Raw genomic sequence first — 21,199 nt, 5'->3', positions numbered from 1 at the left:
CATTAACGGACGCCTGCAGCGCCAAATAGGATTTGCCAAAATTAAGGGCTCAAGGAGGGCGCTATTTTCTTTTTATAAAAAAACTCAAGGAGGAAGGGTTTATCGGGCTTAGGAACAAGTGCTGCGCTGCTGGGCCAGACATATGGTTTTTCCTGGGCCGCCCCATTCAGGGAGAGAACACGGGCTACAAAGCGATGGCATCCCGGCCCATCTGATAAACCCACATGTCAGTGTCACACTCGGGCACGGTATCCGCTAACCCCTTTCACCATCCTCGAAAACCAAAAGAAATCCCGCAAAACCCTAACCTCTCAGCGACCCTCTGCTCTCGCCGTGCTCCGCAACGTCCAAGCAAGCGCCGGCGGCGCGACCAGCCGTACCACCCGATCTCTCACCATGGAGAAGGTAATCCCGCGCTCATCCGCTCCCATCGATGGATCTCTTCGCTCGCGCGCCTCTGATTCGAGTTTTGCTGGCCTCGTGCAGCCCGCGGCGCAGGCACCGGGGAAGGCGGCTTCAGAGGAGAAGGTCTGTGCGGAAGTTGCCGCGACGGCAGTCCAATTTTGCGCTCTGTTTATTATCAGCGGCTCACCCGATTTCTCTCCTCTCTTTTTTGGTGGTGATGCGAGCAGCAGCTTGACGACAAGGAGCTGGAGCTAGAGCGGGAGCGGAAACTGAAGAAAGAGCAGAAGGTATGCTTGGCCGAGATCCGTGTGAAATTGCTTTCGCGAATTTTGTCCCTGTGCTGTTGTTCGTCTTGACGTGCATTTGTAATTGACAACCAGTTCTCCCGAATTGGTTGTGTGGTCATCTGTGAATTGTGCTGATGTTAGAAACTACAGGTCCAGTGCCAAGATGAAATTATTAGTTATGTTTATGGGAAAAGATCCCTTATGGGTTCAGTGTTCTACTTGCAGGCTAGAGAGAAAGAGGAGAAAAAGCTCAAGGCAAAGCAAAAGGAGACTGCTAGGCTCCAGGTTGCAACATCCTTAAATGAGTTTGGTGCTGGAACGCTTGGTGGAGATGGGTTTGTGCTGATTTCGTCGTCTGCAGGCTCAAGCAACATCGGATGGACCTAAGAAAAGTGAGAAGAAGCAAAAGAAGAAGGCTGCGGGGGATGAAAACCCCGAGGATTTCATTGACCCTAAGACCCCTAGTGGGGAGAAGAAATCGCTTGCACCTCAAATGGCTAAGCAGTATAGCCCAAGTGCAGTTGAAAAATCGTAAGATGCGCTAGTCTGCTTTTCTCGTATTTGTAATTCATAGCATCTGAGACGCCTACCTGAACTGAATACCTTTTCTCCCCACAATGTAGGTGGTACTCCTGGTGGGAGTCAGCAGGATATTTTGGGGCAGACCCTGCAAGCACAAAACCACCTTTTGTTATAGTAAGTGACCCACTTCTTATTAGCTTCATGCAAGATGTGCACTGGGAGCTGGGTTAGCATGATGTCATCTTATGGGATCACTAGTGTTTTTGTACAAATGTGGATTTGGATTTCCTTCCAGCAAAAGTGCTAAGTTATTTCATTTCAGGTTCTACCACCTCCGAATGTGACTGGAGCGCTTCATATTGGTCATGCACTTACAGTGGCTATAGAGGTGTAAATTTTATGCTTGTAGAGATGTGAGACCTATTTGCCATTCCCTGGTCACTCACGAGACATTTTAAGCTCTTTGCTTTTATTTTGTTTCAACAATGCAGGATGCTATGATAAGGTGGAGGAGAATGTCGGGATATAATGCTCTGTGGGTCCCAGGAGTGGACCATGCTGGAATTGCTACACAGGTCTGTATCTTGGACTTGATTAAGTTCATCTTGTGAATGACATACACATATAGTACAGTTGAGTTACTCATATCTTCTTTGGTGGCACTTGCTGTCACTCAACTTATGAAAAAATACCGTGTTTGTTGTTTGTGTGCCACCACTAAAATAAAGCTGCCTACAGGGGTTCTAGGCCCTGTTAGTATATGTAATGTTTGTAATATTGGCAAAAGTATTTGGAACACTATTTCCAAAGCCCAGATGTTTCTTACCGTGTTACTGCCTTACCGGTAGGCTTGCCAATTTCGCATGCACCTAACTAGAAGCAATGGCCACATGGATATTTTAGTTTTGGCAGAATGATGTACTTTCTCTTTATCAGACTTTCTTTTTCCCTTTTAGCAAATGAAACTAAATCTTGTATAAAACAATTCCTTATTTAACACTATCTTAAATTTCGTTTCCTTATTTAACACTCAAAAAAAATTCTTCCCTATCTAACAACGAGTTCAATTTTTATACCCTTTATGACACTTTCATCCATTTTAAGCCTAAATGACACCTGAAAAGACCCTTTTGTCCCTCATGTGATGTGTGTGTGGGGAGGGGGGCAGTAGTATACACTCAACATCAGTGAGGCAGTAGCGCACACACACGCATTGTAAGAGTTAATCCCGTGTTCGTATAGGTATCCACGTAGGATATTTATTCCTAGTCGGTTTAGGTTAGGTCCAGGTTAGTAATATATATACATGTACCCCGTGTATTATATACCACAACAAGAGACACCAGGTCAAAGCAATACAAAAATAAAAGAAAGCCTTTGGCCATAAACAAGTCTACCGATCCGCCGAGTTGTTCCGTCGTGATGGTATCGATCATGTTGCACTAGTGCGAGCCGCCTAGAAACGATCGATAGAATGGATCAGCTAGCTCACATACGTGTGAGGTACGTACTGGCTTGACCACGTACGGCTGGAAATCCATCCAGCTGCATGCTTGCTTGCTAGCTTACAAGCCAGTTTTGCACGTACGTGTGTTTTCTGAATCGATCTAGTGCTATAAATAAACCCAGCACGCATTGGCAGGAGCACACACACAACAACACACACAGTGGTGGAGGCATAGGGTGCTGGCAAGGGCCTTGCCCCCCCTAAAAGAAAACTTAGATATTCAAAATAGATTATGTGGGCTCCATAGGAAAATCCAACAAATAATAGTATAATAATTATTCATAAAGATGATAAAAAAAATCATCAAACAGCACACGTGCACAAACATACCACATGAGGGGTAAAAGAGTCTTTTCAAGTGTCATTTAGGCTAAAAATGGACTAAAGTGTTATAAAAGGCATAAAATTTAGACTCCTTGCTAGATAGGGAAGAAATTATTTGTCGATGTCAAATAGGGCATAAAATTTAGACAGTGTTAAATAAGGAATTCTCTCATCTTGTATGGTGTTGCCAAATGTAGTTATTTTGTATTGTCTTCAACCTGCATTATATTCTACACCCTCTGTTTGATTTAATAATATGTTCTCCTAAGCCAGGTTGTAGTGGAAAAGAAGCTAATGCGTGAAAGGAAGCTGACAAGGCATGACATAGGCCGTGACAAATTTATATCTGAAGTAAGCACCTATATTCCCCTTAATACATGGTTATGTTTGTTGTTCATCTTCTCCTGTATCAGATCATAATTCATTTAATCATTACCTTTATACTATGGAATATTAATAATCGGGCTCAACATCCGATGTAGTCATAAAATCGCAGTGAGCATAGCTTCACACTGGGCTTAATTTGATTCCATTGTGGTAATCATTTTCTTGCTTATTCTATTTTTTGTCATCATCTTTCGGTCAGGTTCTGAAATGGAAAGATCAGTACGGTGGTACCATACTGGGTCAATTACGTAGGCTTGGGGCTTCGCTTGATTGGTCCCGTGAGGTAAAATTCCTGTTTTCTTTAGTTGAGAAAAAAAGCACATGCACTTGTTTTTTTTACTCTTATATTTCTTACTCTGAAATTACCAACTTGATGATCTTAACTCGTGTATCAGTGTTTCACAATGGATGAACAACGATCGAAAGCTGTAACCGAAGCATTTGTTAGGTTGCACAAAGATGGCCTAATTTATAGGTTAGTTTCCTCTCCTGTTGCTGTAAGTGTTAACATATTTTTAACTATCATCTCTATGTCATTCAATGACCGACCTAGTTTTCTTACCTCTTATGTATGATTTGGTCCTTTACAGGGACTACCGCCTTGTGAATTGGGACTGCACACTTTTAACAGCAATATCTGACATAGAGGTTAACAAAGCTTATTGTATTGTCTACACTGTACAGTTTGATTCCACACCCATGACTAAGATCAACTTCTTCATTAAAAATGCTGTTTTCTCAGGTGGATCATCTAGAGCTTAAAGAGGAAACTATGCTGAAGGTCCCTGGTTATAGTAGTCCTGTACAGTTTGGTGTGTTGATATCCTTTGCCTATCCTCTTGAAGAAGGACTAGGTGAAATTATTGTCGCAACAACAAGAATTGAAACAATGCTCGGTGATACGGCAATAGCTGTTCATCCTGAGGATAAAAGGTATAAGCATCTGCATGGAAAGCATGCCATTCACCCGTTCAATGGCCGAAAACTCAAAATAATCTGCGATGCGGTGTTAGTGGATCCCACTTTCGGTACTGGGGCTGTCAAGGTATGTTATAATGCCTAGGACTGACCTAATTTATTTTTATTTCAGTTTACCTAATTTATTTGCGTGCTCGTTTTGCAGATTACACCTGCCCATGACCCAAATGACTTTGAGGTTGGAAAACGACACAACCTAGAGTTCATCAATATCTTCACAGATGATGGGAAGATAAACAGCAATGGAGGTGCACAATTTGAAGGAATGCCAAGATTTGCTGCTCGGGTTGCAGTTATTGATGCACTGAAGGAAAAGGTATTACTGGTTTCATTTAGCTATTGGTGCATAACGTTTATGATGTAGTATTTGAAGAATGGTTGTTAGGTTATTGCGCTGGATTAGTATAAATTTTAGGTGATGGCATACAAAGAGAGACTATACAGTGAAATATCATGAACTTATGTAATGTAATATTCACATTTCTATTTTGCTAACACTTACTACAAAAAACAAATTGGAACTTGCTAGCCTTAAGCAATATTGTTTCTTGTATAAACATTTCTACCTCTTACATGGTTGTCCTTCACCCTTTCTGATTAATCTAGTTAATGAGTCTCTCAGTACAGCGTTCTTTTTATGAGAAATATGTGTTTTGGTAGTTTGTGTATATGTTGCTTCAAGGCTTCTTCATGTTATCCCATTTTGGTTGGGTATCCATTGTAACGGATTCTCATCTCTTATTAGAAATTTGCATGCCTGTGGAATCCAGTGACCAACTATTTACCTTTACTAATCACTTTAGACTGATTTTTTTGCCTTTTCCAATTTATTTCATTTGGATTAATTAAGTACTCCATCCGTTCCTAAATATAAGTCTTTTTAGAGATTTCAATATGGACCACATACGTAGCAAAATGAGTGAATCTACACTCTAAACTATGTCTATATACATCCGTATGTAGTCCATATTGAAATCTCTAGAAAGACATATATTTAGGAACAGAGGGAGTAGTTCTGAGTTTTGGACTAACAATGTTTTATTCTGCCAATTAAGGGGTTGTACAAGGACACAAAAAAGAATGAAATGAATTTGGGCATTTGTTCAAGAAGTAATGATGTAGTGGAACCTATGATAAAGCCTCAATGGTTTGTTAATTGCCATACGATGGCAAAGGCAGGTCTTGATGCTGTAAGATCCAAAAAAATTGAGATTATTCCGCAACAATATGAACAAGACTGGTACAGGTATCTCCTTTTGCCTAGTTATAAGTGCCACCTCTTGCAGACTTCAGCTGAAAGTAATGAAATATCAAGAAACATGATCCATCCACCATTCTTGCAGATGGCTTGAAAATATACGCGATTGGTGTGTTTCAAGGCAACTCTGGTGGGGACATCGTGTACCTGCGTGGTATGTGACACTAGAAGATGAGCAATTGAATGATCTGGGATCAAACAATGACCGTTGGATAGTCGCAAGGAATGAATGTGATGCAATGCTTGAGGCACAGAAAAAGTATCCGGGGAAGAAATTCCAGTTAAATCAAGACCCTGACGTTTTGGATACTTGGTTTTCATCTGGTCTCTTCCCATTGACAGTGCTTGGTTGGCCAGATGATACTGCTGATCTTCGTGCTTTCTACCCTACTTCAGTACTTGAAACTGGACTTGATATTCTCTTCTTCTGGGTGGCACGTATGGTGATGATGGGTATGCAACTTGGTGGTGATGTGCCATTTCAGAAGGTAACGACAGAAATGTTTTTCTCTGACAATCAAACTGTATTCTATCTACAGTTCTAATAATCCATTATACATAAATAATCTAATTCCTTGTGCGCACTCTTTAGCTTATAGCTACCTCTTCCTTCTGTCTCCATAGGCCTGGACATAGTGAAACTTTGCTTTAGTGTAACAGTAGCTATGCCCAAATGTCCAAAAACTGAAGCAATCTACATTTAATAGTGGCAGTGCATAACCACCATTGTTTCACAAAATCATGCATTATGAATTCTACTGACATTTGCTGAATGGATTAATGAGGTTGTCCATTTTGCACTATTTGCTGCTCTGCCATTTTCCTCTACATGCCATTCCAGTGTTGTCCTGATTGAACTCTGAAGATATGTTACTCACGGCAATCTACCTTAAACCTTGGTAGTTGGAGTATGTGGATGTTACAGACAAGGTTCAGTTAAAAAAATGAGAGCGTAATTGTTTGACAATATAGTGCACTATAAGTTTTCCAGATACTCGTTGGAGAAACTTCCACCCTTTTTCAATTATTATTCCGCGATCTGTCATTTGTGTCAACGGGTCAGCTTCCTGCATGAACTCTGTTCTTAGTTAATTTTGAACACAAGTTACATTTCTGTCATCATCGTCCTTTGTCATATTGTACTGTGTGCTTGATTGAGACTATCATGTAGTGTTAAATGCTTAAACTCATTAACTTTCCTTTTCTTTTCTGGATGGAAGGTGCTTCTCTTTAAATTCCGAAACTATTTATTTAACCAACCATATTGAGCTTCAACTCTTTTCTAGTTGAAGATATGCTTTAATTGTCTTGCATACTGAATCATGATTGCACCCTCTTTTGCAGGTGTATTTGCATCCTATGATCCGTGATGCACATGGCCGCAAAATGTCCAAGTCACTTGGTAATGTTGTTGATCCCCTCGAGGTGATAAACGGTACGACACTTGAAGATCTCCTCAAACGTTTGGAAGAAGGCAACCTGGATCAAAATGAGTTAAGTGTTGCAAGAGAAGGGAAGAAGAAAGATTTTCCTGATGGCATTGCTGAATGTGGCACTGATGCACTCCGTTTCGCACTGATTTCTTACACTTCTCAGGTTATAGTCACACCCATTTGAGTTTCTGTTGTAGTATTATAAGCTCCCAATTCATCTTTTTATAGAATCTCTCTTGTTTTGCAGTCTGACAAGATAAATCTTGATATCAAGAGGGTTGTTGGATATCGCCAATGGTGCAATAAATTGTGGAATGCCATTCGTTTTGCAATGGGCAAACTTGGTGATCATTATACTCCACCAGCAACCATTGTTGTGTCTTCAATGCCCCCGGTCTGCAAATGGATACTCTCGGTACTTAACAAGGCTATTGGCAAGACTGTGACCTCATTAGAAGCATACAAGTTCGCCGATGCAACATCTGCTATTTACTCATGGTGGCAATACCAGCTATGTGATGTATTTATAGAAGCTGTAAAACCTTACTTCTTCAATGACTCTCAAGAGTTCGATTCAGCAAGAGCTGCTTGTAGAGATGCCCTATGGGTTTGCCTCGACAATGGTTTGCGTCTGCTCCACCCATTCATGCCTTATGTAACAGAAGAACTCTGGCAGCGTCTTCCTCAGCCCAAAGATTCTTGCAGAAAAAATTCCATCATGATATCAGAATATCCATCTGTTGTTCAGGTAATACTCATGTCTAACAGAAGACTTTAAATACATCGAATTTCATGTTGCAATATCCTTTTCTTAGTGGAAAGCAATTGTTCTTTATCACAGGAATGGGCAGATGATAAACTTGAAAGTGAATTTAGTATTATCTTGGATACTGTGAACAAACTAAGATCTCTGAAGCCACCAACAGATACAAATGAGAGGTGTGTATATATGGTCATGTACCTGGGCTTTGTGTTCACAATGTACTGTGCATGATATATATGGTTGCTTGATTCTTCTTGTTCTACAGTTGGCTTGCCAAATCGACATCTTATTTCTTATCTTTTTCATGAACAGGCGACCTGCTTTTGCACTTTGTCGAGGCGAAGATATTGCTGCCACTGTTCAGTGCTATCAATCTCTAGTGGTGTCTCTTTCTTCTGTATCGTCACTTAAGGTTTTGCCTTGCATTTCCTTAGCTGTATTATGTGTTTTATTATCTGAAAACTTCCTTTACGGATCTAATGTTTTGGTAAAGCCTGGAGTGGAGCATATCATCTCAAGTGACTGTCTATCGCAGAATAATCAATTTTCATACTCCCTCCGTTTCTTAATATAGGGTGTATAGTTTTTGGTACGGAAATTAAAGAATGCATGTGGAGAAAAAATTTCACAAGTTATGGGTGAGATTACACCTAACTAATTAACATGAGAAAATAGAGGAGCTAGCCTAATATATGGAAATATAATAAATTCACTAGAAACATTATCCAGCCAAGTGGTGCAATGCAATACACCTTATATTTCGGATTTTTTCTCAAAAATCTATACACCTTATATCAAGGAACGGAGGGAGTAGTTGTTTTTATCCTTTTTCATCTGTTTGATGAAAAATACTGATTTGATGTTGGACAATTTCCAGATCCTGGCAGAGAGTGACGAAACTCCACTTGACTGTTCGACTGCTGTTGTCAACAAAGATCTGTCCGTATACCTTCAGCTTCAAGGAGCTCTAAACGCGGAAGTGGAGCTCGAAAAGCTAAGGAAAAAGAGGGATGAAATCCAAAAGTAAGCCTGATTTGCCATCTAATTGTTCTCTCCCGCTAAAGATCCGCATGTATGGTTGTCGTTGTTGTTAATCCCACTGTATCACCTGTAACATGGTTTCTTGTTATCCATGCGCGCAGGCTACAGCATGCCCTTTCTCAGAAGATGGAAGCGTCCGGTTACAGAGAGAAGGCCCCGCCCAGCGTCCAAGAGGAGGACATGAGGAAACTCACTGCCTTTTTCGAGCAACTGCGGGTGATTGGTGAAGCTGAGAAGAAACTAGATGCGTAAATTGGCAATGCTTGAGTCGGCTCTCTGTTTATTGATTGGAAACGAATGGCATTTTTGTTTCGAAGCTGATGTACTGCACAGTTTTTTGCGGATGCTGATGCTGTGATCACATTTACAGAAAATTCAAATGGAGCAATGAAACTCCAATTTCCCACATATGCCTTACTTTTGTAAATAATGTTTACCTGCGAGTGTCAGTGTCAATTGACTATTTTTTTCAGTGGCCAAGCCGTTGAGTTTTTTTTTTTTTTGCAAAGTTCTGCATTCAATTTGAACTTGTCTGTTCTATCCATGGGTGTAAAGTGTAGAAAGGGCAACAATATTCAGCAGAAACGCAAAACCACATTTTGTGAAAAAAAGGAATCTATATAGTACTTAAATCATCATGATTCACTGACATAACAAATGGTGCTTCTTAGAAAAGATAAGCAATTTTAAAGATTTATTATTAACTAGTCACTCTGCTAAAAATAGGACAATCGCACACCTGAAATGTGCGCTTGCTATATTTGCGAGAGGGAAAATGTGTTATGCACTGGCCATTTGTCTGTTTTACCTAACATTAGTCGAAGCCAAAAAGAAAAAGAAATAAATAAAGGCTTAATAATCCTTTGCCCCTACTGTTACTCTACCTAATCCCACACGGTTTCTACGAGGAAAACGACTCCGTTTTCAAACAAAGAAGTTTCTAATCCTGCACGCGCCAACGGCCTACCCGCCCACCTCCCCCCGGCCGTCCGATCCCGCCCCGCTGGCCACACGAACGGCCGCGATGCGTTCCATCTATAATTACCGAGCTGCCCCCGCTTGACCCCCGCTTGACCTGTTCGTCCCTGACCGCTGACCTACATAAGGCAAAGCACCGACGGAGCAGACAAAAATGGAGGAGAGAGAATAGAATTTTCCGCCAGGAGCGCCGCGACGACGACGACGACCAGAGGAGGACGAGGCCTATAGCTCCAAGCTTCGGCCCACGCCCCGCCCCTTCCCCCGCCCTGCCCGGTACGTGCGTCCCTTCCCTTCCTCGCTCCGGGATCGGGTCGGGGGGCGGCGCCGGTCGCCGCAAGGTTCGCCGGCTCGATTGAAATCGGCTGCGAGCTGCCGGGCTGCTCCTGTCGGCGTGTTCGTGCTGGGTATCGGATTCTCGTAGCCACGTACGTACGTAGCTGGGTTGAGACGGCGTGAGTAACATGCCCGTTGGATTTGGTTTCCCTGTAGCTGCCGTTCTCCACATGCATTTTTTTTTGAACCAGTCCCGGTGATTTGATGGCGTTGACGATTAGGAGGAGCGTTTCTCTTGTTTCCTTCCGTTGAGCTAGTATTTTGTGGCGCCGTTTGAACTAGTGTTTGGGGCCTGCCGGAATTGGTCTTTGTTTCTGGTGCTGGTAGGTGTATTTTCCACATTGGGTCCGCTAATCCAATGCACACCACTTGGAAAAAAAGATTGTGTGTTAACTTGCAGTTTACCTTTGGAATTCTGATTAGCCTGTTTTCCATGATTGGTCTGTGGTCAAGTTCTAGGATTGTATGTTTTTTTTTTCATTTGATGAAACATTCTGTGATGCCAAATTTTTAGACAAAAAGAATTGGAACTTTGGATGGTGACCGATGCTTACCTTGCACAAATGCCCTCATTCTTCGCGATGTTTCATAAAGTCAGGTGTAGTCCTGTGGAACGATATATGATGCCTTACCTCTTTTCGAAAAAAAAGACGTCTTGCCTCATACAAAGACCGCATTGCCCCGATTGTCGGAATTGGGTGTGGTTCTGTTTGCCTCTGGGTTTGCTGATTCGCGTTCAGGGTTTGCTGGTCTGATTGAATTGTTGTGAGCCACTGGATTTGATCTTGTGGTTGTGTTTATGCGGAATATTGAATTCGCATAGCCACATTGTTGGGTTGAGATGGATGCTGCTTTTATGAGTAATGCCCGTTGGATTTGGTTTCCCTGTTTCTGCTGCTCTCCATGCGTATCAGACGGCCAGGTGATTTGGGGGAATGGTGAGCATTGATGATTAGGAGGGGCATTATTGCAGCATTTTTTTTGTTTCCTCCGTTTTCATTGTAATGCTCATTTGAGCTAAATGTGTCGACGTGGCGTTTGAACTAGTATCTTGGTCTGCCACAATTGATCTTTGTTTCTAGGGTTGGTAGATGTTACATTGGATCCACTAATCCTATCGTTCCTAAGTTCCTACTCGTTGCATGCCACTGGGAAAAAACATCGACTTCTGGCGTGCCTTCGGAATGTAGATTGATCCTTTTCTCTTCCTTGCATAATTGGTTTGTGGTCAAGCTGTAGGATTGCGGAAAACTGTTGATGAAAAGGTTGATTCTATAATGCCAAAATTTGCAACATTACATTGGAATTGGGGATGGTAAATGAGGCTTACCTTACACACTAAATATGATCATTGTAATCTTTCATAAAGTCAGGCTATGGTCTTTCCTTCAAGTGCAATCGTGTCTATTGATATATGATGTCTTACCTTATACAAAGGCTTTCATAATTTTGTGACAGAGATTTGCAGTGAACTGAAGTTTCCAATTAACTTTCCTTTCCTTCAGGTACACTAAAAGTCACCTGAAGGTGGTGTAGGGGGGAAACACATCGGTTCAAAGTGTGTGAGAAAGATATAGAGCATTCTGTCGGAAACTGCTGCATACCAAGGAAAATGTCAAGCTAAGGTGCTGGGTTGGTTTCCAGTTTACAGCCGCTCCTGTTGAATCGCAGTGTGAACGTGCAGCAGATTAGCATCCTTTACTGATGGATCACCCTGGAAATGTCACTCGTCATGATCACACAATCGACATACCAAGGAATGATCTGATGTCGCCGTCAACATCCCGTCCGGACAATCATAATCACTTGGATGAGTTGAACCACAACAGAGGTCCTTCAAATGAAGTTCCTCCTGTCCCAGAAAGTTCTGGCACAGCCGGTATGCCTGACTTTCGAAGCGCATCTTTCGTGAGAAGGGATCAAGTCAATCGTCAGCAGAATCCTTTGAATTCTGGCTTATGGATCTCAATCGAGCTTATTGTAAATGTTAGTCAGATTATAGCAGCTGCTACTGTCCTGTCGGTATCAAGGAATGAGCATCCACGCGCTCCACTATTTGAGTGGGTTGTTGGCTATATAATAGGTTGTGTTGCTACTATTCCACATCTTTATTGGCGCTATCTCCATCGCAATTGCCAGAACATCGAGCAAGAACCATCAGCCCAGGGTTCATCTCAAAGGAACATATCCGAGTCTGATTCTTTTGCAGCAATTTCATCTGCTCATGCATCAGAAGCTGTAAATGAAGATAACAACACTGGAGTCCCAAGAAACAATTTCCCGATTGCAAGTCCAAGGTAACATTTTCTTCCCCTGTGAAAAAAAGAACATTCTCTTCGACTGAACCACCTGCAGAAGCAGTTTAGCTATCACGATTTGGCTGCTTCTGCATAACTAATAATGAGAGTAAACATTAGGTCTTTCAGGATTGCTCAATACTCCCTCCATTCCAAAATAAGTGTCTCAAGCTTAATACAACTTTGTACTAGAGTTAGTACAACGTTGAGACACTTATTTGGGACGGAGGGAGTACATTAGATCATTTTACTCTGCCCCCTGGATGAGATGCAACGTTTTGAATTCTTCCTGATGTTTAAAGTTACGAAGTAACAAGATTTATTTTTTTACTTGTAGGGTCTACGCATTGGTTGCGTGCTTGAAGTTGGCCTTGGATTGTTTCTTTGCCGTGTGGTTTGTTGTGGGGAATGTGTGGATATTCGGTGGCCGCTCTTCCGTCCATGACGCTCCTAACTTGTACAGGTGTGTGTTGCTAGGTGCTCTGCATGACACGTTCCTTTCACCTCGGATGTACCTTGCTTATTTGTTTGTAACCATTTTCCAGGCTGTGTATAGTGTTCCTTGCATTCGGCTTCATCGGCTATGCACTGCCTTTCATCCTGTGCACGATGATATGCTGCTGCCTGCCCTGCATAATCTCCATGGTAGGCTTCCACGAGGATCTGGATATGAACAAAGGCGCTACCGCAGAAGTAATCAACACGCTGGTGGCGTACAAGTACAAGTCGATGAGGATCCGCGACGGAGGAGATGTGGGGGAAGACAATGGTGGCGTTCTGGCATCTGGAACTGACAAGGAGCGGACTATCTCCGCGGAAGACGCCGTGAGTTTCCCACCCGTTTTCCATTTTACACTTATCAAGTGTGGAAACTTGTGCTCATGCATACACATTTGTGCCGCGTTGCGCGATTAGCTGACATCTGGGAACCTCTGGGCTCTTTCAGGTTTGCTGCATCTGTTTGTCAAGGTTCTCGAACAACGAAGATCTGCGAGAGCTTCCCTGCGGGCACGTCTTTCACATGGAATGCATCGACAAGTGGCTCAAGATCAACGCGCTGTGCCCTCTCTGCAAGTCCGAGCTGGGCGGCTCAACGGCGGCATCTCCTGAGGCTGGCCCCGAGGGCCAACACCAACAGAATGAGAACAGGGAAGGAGGCGACGTCGAGTCACAGCGGTAGCTGTTCTTCTGCTTCGTCCCATGAGCATGGGCATGAGGATGGAACACGCCCTTTCGCGTGGTGCACACTGACCAACTCCTGATTTTACGTGACAAGCTATAAGTAGGACGCAAGTCCATTTCTCCCATTCTGGCGGAATTGTCTCGTATATATTGTAAATACTCACACCTGCTTAGCTAGTGATCATACTCAGTATTTATCGAATGTGGCATTCACCGGAAACAGTGGTTGGAGCACTGGAATTGTCTCCAAATCATGCAGAAATTGAACTGTTTCATGTGAAATTCCAAAGCAGAGAGCTCATGACCCTGTAACTAATTAATGCCGCACTTCGAGTCCATCCGAGAGTCTTATTCTTTTGCGGGAAAATACTTTGTATTACTCAAATATCAGGGTTGCATTCCTCGTTACAGCGATTTACGACCACATCTGGTCCATACCCTAACCAAACCATAGTGTGTTTCTGACATCTATCTCTGTCCGGGTTTATTGGACCCCCTTGTATTTTGGGTAAATTTTTGACCATCTATAAAACTAACAAATTATAAATTATATGATACAAAAAGTATATTGTTGAGTTCGTATTTGAAAGAGCTTTCCCATAGGATAAATTTTGTGACATATAACTTACATTTTATTAGTTAATTTTATCATCAAACTTTAGCCCAAAATAAGAGGGGTCTAATAAACCCGGGCAGAGGTAGTAGCGAAGTTCGTTAACAAATGGCTTACATGAGTGGCACGAGTATTTAGTTCCACTTTTATTTCATCCACCATGAAAGTGTATCTTGATCTATCAGTGTAGCTAGCCTTTAGAAGATTAAATGCCTCCAAACAATCTGTCTCCATCAAAAATGGGAAATTACTCCACTGAAGGGTTAGGGCAACGCAGCTAACTGAGCTTGTAGTGCATCCCACGCCTTCCACTGTGCTTTCCTCTCCCCTTTCTCAGAAGCTCACCAATAATTGCCGATCATTTGATTGAGGTCATCACAGAACCCCAAGAGGAGTTTAAACACACTCATTAGATAGGTAGGGACCGACTTTGCAATAGATTTGGTTAGATCTTTTTTCCCTCCTTGTGAAGACATCCCCATAACAACATTCTTTTGGTGAGCTTGACCTACAAATAATTTTCCTTTCACCAAGTGACCATCCGGGGTTGGCAATGTGAAAACTAGGTTAAGCGTATGCATTGAGCAGGGACGCGCTGCGTGTTAATATAGGGCACAAGTCCGGTTGGTTACAGGAGATATACATGCCGCTAGGTTTGGATTGATCTCCAAGGAAGCAATCACAACAACCTAACAACTCACGCCACCACTCCTATACGGCTAACTATACGGTTTATACAATACCGTAGAATACATTGTTTAACACTCCTCCTCAATCACAACTGTCTAAGTTGAGATTGTGCCTGAAAGCTTCTAACTGCCGCAGAGTGAGTGGCTTAGTAAAACCATCTGCCACCTGATCACCAGTAGGGATAAACCTGATATTCAACAATTTGTTGGCCACCCGTTCACGGACAAAATGATAGTCAATCTCGATATGCTTTGTCCTGGCATGAAAAATAGGATTATCAGACACATATGTAGCACCAAGATTATTGCACCAAAGCAAGGCTGCCTTTGGATGATGAACACACAATTCTGTCAACAAGTTCTGAACCCAAATAACTTAAGAAGTTGCGTTTGCTAAAGCCTTATACTCCGCCTTTGTACTTGATCGAGAGACAGTGGGTTATTTACGAGCACTCCATGAGATCAAGTTACTGCTAAGAAACACTGCAAAACCTCCTATTGACCTCCTGTCATCAGGACAACCTGTCTAATTTGCATATGAAAAAGCACTTACTAGCATCGAATCTTATTTTCCAAGTCTGAGTCCATGATCCTTAGTTCCTTGCAGATACCTGAGGATCCTCTTTACTGTAGTCCAATGTACAGTAGTAGGAGCATGTAAGAACTGACAAACTTTATTGACTGAATATGAAATATCTGGCCGAGTTAGTGTCAAATATTGTAAAGCTCCTACAATGCTCCTATACCTGGCGGCGTCCTCTGCTCCAAGTACCTCCCCATCATGAAGAGACAATTTTTCAAAGGTGGATAAGGGTGTAGACGACGGTTTGCAGCCTTTCATGACCATCCTCTGAAGTATTTCTTGCACATACTTTCCTTGTGATAGCACAATACCATTTGGCACGTTCTTTACCTCAACCCCGAGGAAAAAATGGAGATTACCCAAGTCCTTAAGGGAAAACTCCTTGCTCAAATCCTTGAGAAGAGCCTCAACTGCTTTAGATGATGAGCTTGTAACAACAATATCATCAACATAAATGAGCATACAAATAGTGATCCCATGATGATGGTAAAAGAACAATGATGTGTCCCCCTTAGAGGGAGAGAATCCTAGAGACTGTAACTTCAATGACAGGCGGGAGTACCAAGCCCTAGGTGCTTGTTTCAGCCCATACAATGCCTTATCAAGCTTACAAACATGACATGGAAATTTTAAATTTTCATACCCAGGAGGTTGCCTCACGAACACTTCCTCTTCTAGAACACCATGCAAGAACGCGTTCTTTACATCTAGCTGTCGAATGCACCAATTTCTAGACACTGCAACTGAAAGAATTAATCGAATAGTAGCAACCTTTACTACAGGACTAAACGTGTCCTCGTAGTCAATCCCATATCTTTGCTTGAAACCTTTGGCTACTAGACGTGCCTTGTACCTGTCAATAGTGCCATCAGATTTCCTTTTTACTTTGTAAACCCATTTACAGTCAATAATGTTCCTCCCCTTGGCTGGTGGAACTAGATGCCAGGTTTTGTTCATCATGAGAGCAGCATATTCCTCATCCATGGCCTCCTTCCATCGTGGTTCACCAAGTGCTTCGCTCACACTTTGCGATTCACCTGTGGCACAAAACGAACCCCAACGTACACAACCATCTTTGTATAGTTTAGGTTGAACAATACCACTCTGTGACCTGGTGTGAGAGTGTTCAGGAGGAGGCAAAACTGGACAGGAAACTTGCCGTTGAAGAAGATTGTAGGAGGAGGATACGTCGGGTCCAGCAGCCGCAGAGGATCCACTGGAGTTTAACTCCTGTTGAGATCTGATGGCGCAACCAGCCTCCTCCCCCACGTTGCCACTTTTCCGTCTAGATGGGAGGCCAGAGGCGCACTGGAGTGCGCGGCACCGCCTGGGCACGTGCCTGGGCCAGTGGCAACGTCCAAACTGAAGGAAATATGCCCTAGAGGCAATAATAAAGTTATTATTTATATTTCCTTATATCATGATAAATGTTTATTATTCACGTAGAATTGTATTAACCGGAAACTTAGTACATGTGTGGATACATAGACAAACAGAGTGTCCCTAGTATGCCTCTACTTGACTAGCTCGTTAATCAAAGATGGTTAAGTTTCCTGACCATGGAAATGTGTTGTCATTTGATGAACGGGATCACATCATTAGGGAATGATGTGATGGACAAGACCCATCCATTATCTTAGCATAATGATCATTTAGTTTTTCTGCTATTGCTTTCTTCATGACTTATACATGTTCCTCAGACTATGAGATTATGCAACTCCCGAATATTGGAGGAACACCTTGTGTGCTATCAAACGTCACAAGTAACTGGGTGATTATAAAGATGCTCTATAGGTGTCTCCTATGGTGTTTGTTGAGTTGGCATAGATCGAGATTAGGATTTGTCACTCCGTGTATCGGAGAGATATCTCTGGGCCCTCTCGGTAATGCACATCACTATGAGCCTTGCAAGAAATGTGACTAATGAGTTAGTCACGGGATGATGCATTATGGAATGAGTAAAGAGACTTGCTGGTGACGAGATTGAACTAGGTATGATGATACCGATGATCGAATCTCGGGCAAGTAACATACCGATGACAAAGGGAACAATGTATGTTGTTATGTGGTTTGGCCGATAAAGATCTTTGTAGAATATGTAGGAGACAATGTGAGCATCTAGGTTCCGCTATTGGTTATTGACCGAGGATATGTCTCGGTCATGTCTACATAGTTCTCAAACCCGTAGGGTCCGCATGCTTAACGTTCGATGACGATTTGTATTATGAGTTTCGTGTTTTGATGAACCAAAGTTTGTTCGGAGTACCGGATGAGATCACGGACATGACGAGGAGTCTCTAAATGGTCGAGACATAAATATTCATATATTGGAAGGCTACATTCGGATGCCGGAATGGTTCGGGTCGTTTTGGATAAGTTTCGGAGTACCGGGGTTACCGGACCCCCCCCCCCTGGGAGGTTCATGGGCCACCATGGGCCTTAGTGGAGAAGAGAGAGGGCCGGCCAGAGGTGGCGCGCCCCCCCTTGCCCAGTCCAAATTGGACAAGGGGAGGGGGCGACGCCCCCCTCCTCCCTTCTCTTCTCTTCCTCCTTCCCTTCTTCTCCTACTTGGACTAGGAAGGGGGGGACCGAATCCTACTTGGACCGGGAGGCCAAGTAGGACTCCCCCATGGCGCGCCCCCTAGGTCCGGCCACCTCTCCTCCCCCTTTATATACGTGGTAGGGGGCACCCCAAAGGCACAACAAGTCTTCTCTTAGCCGTGTGCGGTGCCCCCCTCCACAGTTACACACCTCGGTCATATCGTCGTAGTGCTTAGGCGAAGCCCTGCGCCGGTAACTTCATCATCACCGTCATCACGCCGTCGTGCTGACGGAACTCTCCCTCAGCCTCAACTGGATCAAGAGCTCGAGGGACGTCATCGAGCTGAACGTGTGCTGAATGCGGAGGTGTCGTACGTTCGGTGCTTGGATCGGTTAGATCGCGAAGACGTTCGACTACATCAACCGCGTTACTAAATGCTTCCACTTTCGGTCTATGAGGGTACTTGGACACACTCTCCCCTCTCGTTGCTATGCGTCTCCTAGATAGATCTTGCGTGATCATAGGAAAATTTTGAAATACTGCGTTCCCCAACAGTGGCATCAGAGCCAAGTCTATGCGTAGATGTTATATGCACGAGTAGAATGGAGGAAATATGCCCTAGAGGCAATAATAAAGGTATTATTCATTTCCTTATTTCATGATAATTGTTTATTATTCATGCTATAATTGTATTAACCAGAAACATAATACATGTGTGAATACATAGACAAACTAAGTGTCACTAGTATGCCTCTACTTGACTAGCTCGTTGGTCAAAGATGGTTATGTTTCCTAACTATAGACACGAGTTGTCATTTGATAAATGGGATCACATCATTAGGAGAATGATGTGATTGACTTGACCCATTCCATTAGCTTAGCACTTGATCGTTTTAGTTTACTACTATTGCTTTCTTCATGACTTATACATGTTCCTATGACTATGAGATTATGCAACTCCCGATTACTGGAGGAACACTTTGTGTGCTAACAAACATCACAACGTAACTGGGTGATTATAAAGGTGCTCTACAGGTGTCTCCAATGGTACTTGTTGAGTTGGCATAGATCGAGATTATGATTTGTCACTCCGATTGTCGGAGAGGTATCTCTGGGCCCTCTCGGTAATGCACATCAGTATAAGCCTTGCAAGCAACGAAACTAATGAGTTAGTTGCGGGATGATGCATTACGGAATGAGTAAAGAGACTTGCCGGTAATGCGATTGAGCTAGGTATTGAGATACCGACGGTCGAATCTCGGGCAAGTAACATACCGATGACAAAGGGAATAACGTATGTTGTTATGCGGTTTGACCGATAAAGATCTTAGTAGAATATATAGGAGCCAATATGAGCATCCAGGTTCCGCTATTGGTTATTGACCGGAGATGTGTCTCGGTCATGTCTACATAGTTCTCGAACCCGTAGGGTCCGCACGCTTAACGTTTGGTGACAATCAGTATTATGAGTTTATGTGATTTGATGTACCGAAGGTAGTTCGGAGTCCTGGATGTGATCACGGACATGACGAGGAGTCTCGAAATGGCCGAGACATAAATATTAATATATTGGACGACTATATTCGGATACCGGAAGTGTTCCGGGTGATTTCGGAGAAAACCGGAGTGCCGGAGGGTTACCGGACCCCCCGGGAGAAGTAATGGGCCACATGGGCTTTAGTGGAGAGAGAGAGGGCCGGCCACGCGCCCCCTCCCCCTCTGGTCCGAATTGGACTAGGGAAGGGGGGGGGGGGGTGACGCCCCCTTTCCTTCTCCCTCTCCTCCTTCCTTTTCCCCTCCTAGTAGGAGTAGGAAAGGGGAGTCCTACTCCTACTAGGAGGAGGACTCCTCCTCCTGGCGCGCCCTGTAAGGGCCGACCAGCCTTCCCCCTTGCTCCTTTATATACGGGGGCAGGGGAGCACCTTAGGACACACAAGTTGATTGTTCCAAGCCGTGTGCGGTGCCCCCCTCCACCATAATCCACCTCGATCATATCGTAGCGGTGCTTAGGCGTAGCCCTGCGTCTATAGCAACATCATCACCGTCATCACGCCGTCGTGCTGACGGAACTCTCCTGTGAAGCTCTGCTGGATCGGAGTTCGTGGGACGTCATCGAGCTGAACGTGTGCTGAACTCGGAGGTACCGTACGTTCGGTACTTGGATTGGTCGGATCATGAAGACGTATGACTACATCAACCGCGTTCTCATAACGCTTCCGCTTACGGTCTATGAGGGTACGTGGATGATACTCTCCTCTCTCGTTGCTATGCATCACCATGATCTTGCGTGTGCGTAGGATTTTTTTTCAAATTACTGCGTTCCCCAATAGTGGTATCAGAGCCAGGTTTCACTACAAAAAAATACACTTCTGTGATGATACGTGTTTGTCACAGTAGGTCGCGTTTTTTGTCATGCATGTACATCCATGACGATTTTATGACAGAATCAAGATAGTCATACCTGTGCTGTCGTAGAAGTGTTCCATGACATTACCAAAATTATCATCACGGAAGTGTCCACTTCCATGATGATAAATCGCGCGTCACAGAAGTGCTTTCGTCAAGGATGACCGACACATGGCATCCACCGTAACGGAACGCCGTTAAGCTATCGGGTTAGGTTTTGGATCCGATAACCCGTTAACAGCCCCGACCAATGGGGATTTTCCATGTGTAAAATCATCATTGGCCGGAGGAGACACGTGTCAGGTCTGCGTTGGCACAGGTGTCACTCATCCAATGGGCGAGACGCGCCTATGATATGTTGACACGTGGACCGACCCATCAAGTTTAAATGGGTCGGCCCAACTGAAGGCCCACAAGATTTTGCGGACCATAATGGACCGGCCCAGCTAAAGGCCCATGAGATTTTGCATACCATAATGGGCTGGCCCAGCTAAAGGCCCACAAGATTTTGCGGGACATAATGGGCCGGCCCAGGTAAAGGCCCACAAGATTTTTGTGTGCCATAATGGGCCGGCCCAGGTAAAGGCCCACAAGATTCTTGCAGATCATAATGGGCCGGCCTAGCTAAAGGCCCACGAGATTTCACCTACATTAATGGGCCGGCCCAG

At 43.6% G+C, this 21,199-nt stretch overlaps 2 protein-coding genes across 6 annotated transcripts; both read left to right on the top strand.

Moving 5' to 3' along the window:
* Nucleotides 1-209: 209 nt before the first annotated feature.
* LOC125543024 (valine--tRNA ligase, mitochondrial 1-like) lies at nucleotides 210-9,377 on the top strand. Of its 3 annotated transcripts, none has more exons than XM_048706267.2 (22): nucleotides 210-405; nucleotides 487-528; nucleotides 636-692; nucleotides 918-977; nucleotides 1,054-1,223; nucleotides 1,316-1,388; nucleotides 1,537-1,602; nucleotides 1,706-1,789; nucleotides 3,319-3,396; nucleotides 3,632-3,715; nucleotides 3,828-3,907; nucleotides 4,023-4,080; nucleotides 4,175-4,477; nucleotides 4,556-4,726; nucleotides 5,466-5,656; nucleotides 5,754-6,156; nucleotides 7,013-7,264; nucleotides 7,349-7,849; nucleotides 7,943-8,040; nucleotides 8,177-8,276; nucleotides 8,742-8,887; nucleotides 9,007-9,377. In XM_048706267.2, the coding sequence occupies exons 1-22, from the start codon at nucleotides 397-399 to the stop codon at nucleotides 9,155-9,157; spliced, it is 3,177 nt and encodes a 1,058-aa protein (XP_048562224.2). In that variant the 5' UTR covers nucleotides 210-396; the 3' UTR covers nucleotides 9,158-9,377. The 3 variants fall into 3 exon arrangements, with proteins under 3 accessions (XP_048562224.2, XP_087402638.1, XP_087402639.1); XM_087546512.1 differs by having other exon boundaries at nucleotides 633-692; XM_087546513.1 differs by having other exon boundaries at nucleotides 268-528; nucleotides 633-692.
* Nucleotides 9,378-10,008: 631 nt separating this feature from the next.
* LOC125543023 (E3 ubiquitin-protein ligase At1g12760-like) lies at nucleotides 10,009-14,034 on the top strand. Of its 3 annotated transcripts, none has more exons than XM_087546509.1 (5): nucleotides 10,009-10,159; nucleotides 11,725-12,516; nucleotides 12,854-12,979; nucleotides 13,062-13,341; nucleotides 13,463-14,034. In XM_087546509.1, exons 2-5 carry the CDS (start codon nucleotides 11,924-11,926, stop codon nucleotides 13,694-13,696), a joined length of 1,233 nt encoding a protein of 410 aa, XP_087402635.1. In that variant the 5' UTR covers nucleotides 10,009-10,159; nucleotides 11,725-11,923; the 3' UTR covers nucleotides 13,697-14,034. The 3 variants fall into 3 exon arrangements, with proteins under 3 accessions (XP_087402635.1, XP_087402637.1, XP_087402636.1); XM_087546511.1 differs by having other exon boundaries at nucleotides 10,022-10,311; XM_087546510.1 differs by having other exon boundaries at nucleotides 10,022-10,338.
* The last annotated feature ends 7,165 nt before the right edge of the window (nucleotides 14,035-21,199 follow it).

This window comes from Triticum urartu, chromosome 3A (genome assembly GCF_056163025.1).
Source record: "Triticum urartu cultivar PI428250 chromosome 3A, HENAU_Tu73, whole genome shotgun sequence".
NCBI classification, from domain to species: Eukaryota; Viridiplantae; Streptophyta; class Magnoliopsida; order Poales; family Poaceae; genus Triticum; species Triticum urartu.
This window is presented reverse-complemented; position numbering and strand designations above follow the sequence as displayed.